This window comes from Gadus macrocephalus, chromosome 11 (assembly GCF_031168955.1).
Source record: "Gadus macrocephalus chromosome 11, ASM3116895v1".
In the NCBI taxonomy this organism is placed as follows: domain Eukaryota; kingdom Metazoa; phylum Chordata; class Actinopteri; order Gadiformes; family Gadidae; genus Gadus; species Gadus macrocephalus.
The window spans coordinates 10,794,374-10,803,640 of NC_082392.1; the positions used below are offsets into that span (position 1 = coordinate 10,794,374).

A 9,267-nucleotide genomic window follows, 5' to 3' on the forward strand; every position below is an offset into this window, starting at 1 on the left:
CCGCAGTCAACTACTCTAAAATGTGGGATGTTTTAAGTTGCCATGTTCTAGAACAACCAGGAGAATACTTTTTTTATAAAAGTAAACAGTTCAGATTATAACACCTGAGGAAAGTGGGTGACTCAAAGAACAAAGCCATACCCGGTCACAACTATCTCTCTCTCCCTTTCTGTCCATTGTATTGTCTCATTGTCAAGCACTCATTAAACACCCTTTTGTTTATTTTATATTGTGTTTCTTTCTTTCTCTACCAAGCCCTCTACCATCGCTCTAGATATACTTCATTTCTCCCATTTCTTTATTTTTCATTCCTTTATTGTCTCCCCAGTCCTCTTTTCCTCTCCATCTTCCTCCGTCTGTCTCCAACTGACTCTGTTTGTCTCAATCTTCCTCTGTCTGCATGCCACGCACCCGCGCTGTCTCTGCGTCCACTTCTCTCGCCCCCCTCCCACCCAGCTCCTCGGTGCAGACCCATATGGGAGAGCTGCCGGTTGGGATCTCGGCTCCAGAGCCCAACCACGGTGCCCTCGATCTCCCGCCATCTGTCAGTGCCGCTCTCTCCCTCTCTGGCCGTGCCAACAGGGCTGATTCAATGGTCAGCAGTGTCCCCCCCCCCCCCCCCCCCCCCCATGTACCTCTGAAGGACAAGGGGACAAGGCTGGTGACCTCTGCCTCTCCCTCCATTTCCGGGGCCCGTGGCGGCCATCTTGGGTGTTTTTGGTTGTCATGTAGGTGTTTAGGTCTCTCACACTATCCCCAAGGTCAGCAGGAACTAACTGCTGATTTTATCATTTATTGACCGAATTGAATACGTCTAGGTCAATCTACGCCTCATATGAATTGTTGTGGGTTGTTGTTATTTTTCCTTTGATTATGCCATGGATCACGTTAAATCCCACAGTTGCGGAGCTCTCTATTGGCTCCTTGCAGAGGCCCATGTCTGCTAACTGTAGTTCATGCTGTGCTTTGCTCACTTCACTTTCTGACTACACTTTGGCATTACCTGCTCTAGAGAACCACGCTATGCCAAGCTATCACCCCTGACTGCGTTCCCCGAGCCCTGCCAGGTGAAATACCACACTCTCTAACTGCTTTAACTGCCTAATGACTGTTCTCTCTCTCTTTCCATTAAGGAGCAACAGCAATAACACTTAATTGTAATGAATTATCAATTAATTTTGGTTTCCCTAATTGTTCGCAGTTCATGTACTACTGCAGTATTATATGGTTATTAAATAGATCATACATATGATAATTATAGCAATTTGTAGGTTATAATATTATAGCAAGTGTAATATTAATCCACGATACACCTTAATATTTCAAGTTTAGGAATAAAATAAATCCCTATTTTGAATAAAATATAAATGTGAGATAAACAGAAGAAAAACTAAATGTATATTAATCCCCAAGGCAGCGAGGGCAATATTATCATTTCAGTGTTCTGGAAATCAACCACAATATTTTGATGTTTCCATATGCAAATAAATCACACTGCGATATCATCACAGAGGTGGTGCAGAGTTGCTGTAGCAAGCAAGAGAGATAGACAGAGAGAGAGAGAAGAGAAAGAGGAGAGAGACAGAGAGAGAGAGAGAGAAAGAGAGAGAGAGAGAGAGAGAGAGAGAGAGAGAGAGAGAGAGAGAGAGAGAGAGAGAGAGAGGAGAGAGAGAGGAGAGAGAGAGAGAAGAGAGAGAGAGGGGGGGGAGGGGGAGGGGGAGGGAGCAAGAGAGGGAGGGAGTGAGAGAGAGATTTTTCTCACCTTAACCTTTCATGCACCCTGTCTGCCTGCCTATCTACAAGACTAGCTCTCCAGAGAGCTAGCGTGAAGTGAAGGTGTAGATACCGAGAGGGATGGGAAAACACATCATGTGCACGTAGACGCACACACACACGCAGGACACATCCATGTAGCACTGGAGGTATGAACGCAAGTTCATAAAAGTGGGAAGACATCTAGGATCTCAGATGCATGCACACTTGCGTGCCCCAGAGTGAAACAGTGCAGATACACAAATATGTGTGTGTATGTGTGTGCGCATATTTACGCACACAGATGCAGTGAAACAAATCCCAATGCGTAGAAACATGGGCAATTACACATTTAGTACAATATATACAAACAAACACAAACACACACACACACACACACACACACACACACACACACACACACACCGCACACACACACACACACACACACACACACACACAACACACACACACACACACACACACACACACACACACACACAAACACACACATGAATACTGATGGATGTAATTATGATAGATAAATGCTGCAATTGAAAATAATCATAATCCGGTTTGATCACATAGGGACTGAAGATCTATTTTTCTACTATTAAATCAAATCCAAAATTGAATCCGTCAGATTGTTATTATTCTTTTTATATGTTTGAATGTTATATATTGATAATCATGAAATTGATCATTACAATATTATTTAATGTGATGAAATACCATATTTCTGAAGATAGAAAGTATTACCAAATCCTATTTCACACACGCAAGATACATACACAAGGACAAAGGAGGGTCGTAAACACGCGCACACATACTGTACGACTGTATCGTGACACACAAAATAATGTAGGAAGTCTCTTACTCACAGTTTTCTGTCTGGAAGTCAGGGACAAACTGCTCATCGTTGTCTGGAACCTGAGCTAAAGAAAAAAATACAGAAGAAGAAACAAAACACACATTACTTCTGGTGTAGAGGGACTATGGGTCCATTTGTTAGTTTGCTTCCATGTACTTATACATGCAATATATGAAAAACTGCTTCAACATGTATTATTCAATGAGTTATGGTTAGGGGAAACGTGTGATTCGTTCAGCAACATGCATGTGTTTTCATTCTGTTTTTAACTCTATTATTTTATTCTATTACTTTATTAATTTGTTCTATATTAATCGTCTCTTCTTTTAGAATCATAATATCTAGTTATTATTGTGATTATAAACACAACACTGCACAACATAAAAGTTCAACTTGGAATACAAATTGAATGGATTCCTTCTTGGAGTTTGGATTGCCCCTTCACCCTTGACACACACACACACACACACACACAACCTCTTGGTCTTTAAAAAACGAAATTTCTTGTTTTTTAACCAATTAGCAGTCAAATCCGGCCTGACCTTGGAATCTCATCTCACCAAACACACCATGATTTGGAACGGATGACGTTTTTCCAACCTCAAAAAAGTCAACTAATGACCGGGTCGGTTATGGCATGCAGCGTTCGGTCCCGCCTCCCCTCTCTTAATTCCACGAGGTCGGCTTGAACGCGCGACTACTCAATCTGTCGGCTGGAGGAAACGGCGCGCGTCGCCAGCAAACAAACACTGATTCAGGAACAGTGTCTAATTGGCCTCTCCCCTACCGGCACAGCCACCTACACCTGCAGCGATGGCAGTGCTCCCTACCCTAACCTCTGCATCCTCACAACAATAGAATAATAATAATAATAATAATACTATCATAATCATAAGTTCTGTTCCACAATGCGTCCAATTAGGCATGGGCATATTTATATCACACGTATTTACACTGGGTGAAGACTCTCCTGGTCCCTCAAGTTGAGCTCTGGCAAAGGCAATCAGAGATTTAAATGTGTCATTTGCACGTCTATTTATAAGCACAATGAGGTAAATCCTCATTATCACTGCATCAGTAGCAGGTCTCGACATGTCTCTTGCTCTATCAGATATGAAAAGTTATAATCTTTGAGAGGTTTTTTTTTTTTCTCAGAAGGTGTGAAGTCAAATGAAAGCAAACAATCAACAGATCAACGTCGAAAAAAATGATATGCACATGGTGTAATGAAGATAAAGAACGAGATTATATTAATATATCTACATTTGTTTAAGCAAATATATATATGTGTGTCTCCGTGCAACATCTCCGCTTTTTATTTGCTTAGCCGATATAGCTGATATAATACTATATTTTGCTTTGTTATGAACTAAACCATTTTTATAAAGCAACATACCAGAAGAAATGTTGGGCTATACTTTTCCAAATTGTTGAATTGAATACATTGTTATGACAAGAATATCATGTATTCTGACACACTCTTATTGCAAATCATTATATTACGCTCAACATTATATTATATTACCTCATGCATTTACATATTTAAATAAATTCCCAAACCACAACCAATCATTCGATGGCCGACCATAACTAGACCAGACGGAGCCGATAAGCCGAGATGAGACAAGGAAGGACGACAATAAAACAACACAAGATACACACAATGAATGGGCTCAGATGAAAACCACGCCACAGAGACTTACGGCCCCAGGAAGAAGTGAAGAGGGAGAGACACATCGGAGAGAGGAAGTGGAGGGGGAGGGGGGGGTGAGTCACCGGCCTCAGCTGTGAATGAGCCATTTGAAACCCTGCTAGCTGAACCCCCCCCCCCCCCCCACACACACGACGCACGCACGCACACGCACACAACGCACGCACGCACGCACGCACGCACGCACGCACGCACGCACGCACGCACGCACGCACGCACGCACGCACGCACGCACGCACGCACACACACACACACACACACACACACACACACACACACACACACACACACACACACAACACACACACACACACACACACACACACACACACACACACACACACACACACACACACACACACACACACCGACCCACCAGTACACCGCTTCCCCATTCACAAAAGAAAAGCCAGGAGCCCAGAGAGGGAGAGAGAATGAGAGAGAGGGACGCAGAAGTGAACAGTGAGAGTGGACCAGAGCTGTGTGGAAGAGGGTATGGGAGAGGAGGGGGGGCGGGGAGGTGAAAGAAATGTTTACAAACAAAGGTGCCGACGGAGGCCGGTGTGCGTTGGGGTCATGTGAGCGTGGAGTTTGGCGCTTCGAAGGCTGTGTGTGGCGTGTTGAGTGTTGCAGAGTTGAAACAAATGTGTGTGTGACGGAAAGGGGGAGGAGAGCGTGGAGGTGGAGGTGGAGGAGGGAGTGGAACAAAGGCCCTGGATGAGAAACCCTCTCTCGGAGGTTGCGTCGGCCCCCGGGACACGTTGAGTCAACATAGTCAACATGGCCTTGTTTCTTTCACAAGTCTGCATCTGTGACACAAAGTCAACCGACTGCAGAGGAGGCGGGAACACCGCACATGGTTTTAGTTTCTCTCCCTTTAAGTAAATAGTGCTGTTCTTTCTGTTTCTAATTCTAAAACCAAGCCGGGGCGAAAAGAAACCACTTTAACCTTTGTGTAAACAAAGTAGTGGTGTGTGCGCCGAGGTGTGGGTGGGGGGGAAGGGGGGTTTCCACTTGCCTGCCCAGAGAGACATATGCTTGTCAAATGAATGACCCCCCACCCCCCTCCCCCCACCTCAACCCTTTCGGTCCACGATGGTCGGAAATTCAGTCTGCCAATTCAGTCCTCCTCCTCGCAGTCCAATTACCTGAACTTATAAATCTTTGAAATGAGAGAGTATTCCTTTTCATCCTAATGGACAGGAAGTCATTCATTAAAGCTACAGTCTGCCAGCGTCCTGACCACCTCACCGGTCCCGCCCTGACAGTCAGAACTGTAATCTTTTAGCGGTAATATCTCTTCAGGGTGGCCAGCGCAGTCGCTGCCCTTCTCTCCAGGCTACTGAAATATTAAAATCACATCTTATTCTTTGTCGAGCCTGCGGCGCCACGCTGGGTCTCAGTGTAACCAGCGGGTCCAGTGGTGACTGCCGTCCGATGTCGGTTTAGCAAAAAAATGAATTCATCCATTTTTTTCTTTAGGTGCTTAATCCGGCAGCTATTACACATGTAATAAAGAATGGATGACTTTTAAACATTTATTTTAGTTTCATTTCTTTTTTTTTGTTTAAATGGATTTCTTTTTTTGTAATTGTATCTTTGAAGGATTTATTGAGATGAAAGTCCAGTCTTTTAAAAGCAGTATTAAAGTTAACAGTCCCTGGTCACAGTCACCTATCACGGCTGTAACAGGCATTCTTAGCTTCTAGGTGTATGAATGTGTACAGATGTGTGAATGTGTGTTCACAAATTAAAATAAATGTTAAAATTCTGTTTCAAGGTGGATATTGTAACTCATAATTAATCTTTCCGACGCCATTTTCAATACTAAAAAATATTGTACGTTACAAAAATTATGGTTTGTCAGGAAGTCAATTATATTTAGAGACACAAGAACGTTTGGAATGTTTTATGAATTAAATAGAGACGTTGTTTAAAATTGAACTTCACAAATGTTAATTAACTTGGTAACTACATTAATTCTCACAACTTTTTGTAGTAAGTTTAAAACTTATCAATTTATGCAATGAAGACACTGTGCAGTAAAGAAAATTCAAAGGTAAATCAACTAATTTTTTTAGTTGATCTTTGCTTTTAGTTTTAATAGCACAAAGTTTTAGTATAGGTTTTTCCAGTGTATACAATTTCCCTAGCAAACTTTCTGTACTACAACAAAACCTTTTACGAAACTACAGTCAAAAACAAACGCAATCACAAATTTTCAGTCGTTAAGGCTAATAGAAACCCGAGCTGCAGTCATTAACCACCATTTTATAAACTTTAATTAACACACAACAGTCGAGCTAGAGATATCATAAGAGATTAACCCAACCTAAGTTGTGATCCAAGTGGTAATAGCATGCACATGAGAGTGCGTAGACATCAACAATTACACTTCAAACGGGGAGAAAAGTAAGGAATGAATAAGATTAATATTCACCACTGACCAAACTTCTGTGCTGGAGACACTGCTGAAAGAGGCCACTTGCGCTTAAATCCTGAAGCATCACGTCTTAGTTAGAGCACAAAGAGCGAGTCTTGCCATCAGAGAGGTCAGAATGGAAAATAAATTAAAAACTTCAACAAAAAAAAGGAGTGCTGCTCAGACAAACAAAGTCTTCTTATTCTCTTCGCAGAGTCTGCGAGTGGAAAAAAGAAAATAAATCCCGTCCTCTTTTTTTTTCTTCCCGGAAAGACAACAGGCTGATTTTACAGCTGCGGAAGATTTGAAGAGGTGTGTTAAGACAAGGCAAAGAGGGAGAGCGAGCGAGCGAGAGAGAGAGAGAGAGAGAGAGAGGGAGAGAGAGAGAGAGAGAGAGAGAGAGAGAGAGAGAGAGAGAGAGAGAGAGGGAGAGAGATAGAGGACAAGCGCAAGCAGGAGAACTAGAGAGCAGGTGGGTGAGTGAGCGTGCGCGAGCGAGTGGCTCAGTGAGCGAGTGAGTGAGCGAGTGTGACAGAGAGTGTGTGTGTCTATGTGTGAGCGAGGGAGAGAGAGAGTGAGAGAGGGAGCGGGTTGGGGGTGGGGGGGGAGGAGGTGGAGGTGACAGAGGCTGCGTGCGGGAGGAGCTCCACGTTAGCGCTGGCCGGCAGCGGAGGAGACAGTGAACGTCGGAGCAGAGTCTTCTCCTGGTAATTTGGGACGACACTCTCTGGGTGACCCCCCCCCCCCCCCCCTCTGTCCTCCTTCTCTCCCCCTCCCCCCCCCTCAGAGAGCTTCATCCCAGTCTCTAATGTATACATGACAAGCCAAGGCAGACAGTCCCCCACACACACTCACACACTTTTCATCGGGCCCCAGCACTATTCTACACACCACGAATATATGCTTAACATAGCTTTTCCTCTGGTTCTTTCAAACTCTTAGAAAATAGCCCTCTTCCGGTGTTCTCCAAGTGTTGGGGGTCCCCTCCCTATGACCCACCTTCTGCCAGCCAGGTCTCCTGCAGGCGCCTCAGGTCCTGGAAGAGCTCTGTGGACGTGACACAAAGCAAGGAGTCAGTCCTCCAGGAAGGGAGCAAGGAGGGGAGGGAGCGAGGAGGGGAGGAAGAGAGGAAAGGAGGAAGGTTAGGGTATCAGGGAGCTCGGAGCTTGTGTATGTGTTTGTGTTTGTGTACGCGTGTGTGTACGCCTGTGTGTCTAATAACAGGTTAATTTGTTCCTCTCTCTCTTCTCTCTAGCTAACCACTGCCAGATAGACACAGAGAGAGAGAGAGAGAGAGAGAGAGAGAGAGAGAGAGAGAGAGAGAGAGAGAGAGAGAGAGAGAGAGAGAGAGAGAGAGAGAGAGAGAGAGAGAGAGAGAGAGAGAGAGAGAGAGAGAGAGAGAGAGAGAGAGAGGGGTTTCTTATATAGGCTACTGCATTGTAATTGAAATTTTGCACTTAGCAGTGGCGGTGACCACAAACCAATTGAATTTTTGCTAAATGTTTAGGACCCGTGAAATTAGCTTTCTCCCTGTGCTCTCTCTCTTTCTCTCTTTTCTTTCTTCTCTTTGTGCTTACCTTCACTGTCGACGGACAGGTCTGACTCCACAAATATTCTCATTCTGTCATTTGCTGCTGGACACTCAGTGCATGATGTCTTCTTCTTCCTTTGTGTTTTCTGCAAAAGATTGGCCAGAGACACAAATCAATTTCCTCCCCTGACCAGCACGTTGATTCGTGATGTAGAATGAACCCCACTAACACTCGATGACACACAGAATGAGCAGGGAAACGACTTCAATAACTCCTGCTCTCTATCCACTTATAAACAGTGTAGGAGACTGAGACGCTGGTGGGAGTTCTGCCGTGGACCGTGCAAACGCCATCATTAATTGACTTTTGTTCAGCAGACATCGGGTGTAATTTCACTGCAATGTTTCAGCGCAATCACTCACGTTTGAATTAAAGTAAGGCACTCGTTGGTCGTGGAATTCATCCATTCTGCTCTGCCGTAGTTTTATGCACCTTTCTTTTTTACGAAGTGGGGAGTGTGTGTCTCTCACTCTCTCTCTCTCCCGGGTTTCTGATCTGGAGTGGAGAGGAAAGGAAAGACACGACCGTTTTCGCGAGTTATACCTTTCAAAATGTTCAAACATTCACGTTATGTTTTCTTGGAGCGTTAAATTATATATGGGCATGAAAACCACTTGCATCCTCATTCCCAACGAACAAATCAACTTTTTTCTGTTCAATAAAAAAAGCACGCACTATAACCTAGAGTGAAAATAAATACACTCGTTAATATTAATCATTACAAACAGATGAGTTACACTGTTCTACTTACCTATATCACTTCCATCGTATGTTTTCGCTTACACGGGCTTGGAGCTTATTGCGCAGACAGACGGCGAGCGGGAGGCGCTGCCTGTGATTTGTTCTACCGAGTCCGGGTAGATGCCCGGTGCTCGCGACGCTCACTTTGGTCGGTGTTGCTTTCGCGCCGCTTGGCATC

General features: G+C 44.2%; 1 protein-coding gene across 3 annotated transcripts in view; it reads right to left on the reverse strand.

Annotated features, from left to right (window-relative positions):
• etv1 (ETS variant transcription factor 1) overlaps window positions 1-9,267 on the reverse strand; it is a 23,554-nt gene extending 14,287 nt beyond the window's left edge. Inside the window, exons 1-5 of one of the 3 annotated variants that reach the window (XM_060065122.1) lie at window positions 9,100-9,267; window positions 8,711-8,843; window positions 8,334-8,433; window positions 7,756-7,803; window positions 2,634-2,687 (exon numbers count right to left, since the gene is read on the reverse strand). In XM_060065122.1, coding sequence (XP_059921105.1) covers window positions 2,634-2,687; window positions 7,756-7,803; window positions 8,334-8,433; window positions 8,711-8,755 — 247 coding nt within the window. In that variant the 5' untranslated portion in view covers window positions 8,756-8,843; window positions 9,100-9,267. Of the gene's footprint in view, window positions 1-2,633; window positions 2,688-6,774; window positions 7,505-7,755; window positions 7,804-8,333; window positions 8,434-8,710; window positions 8,844-9,099 lie in introns of those variants that run through there. The other 2 variants (XM_060065123.1, XM_060065124.1) reach the window with 2 other exon arrangements.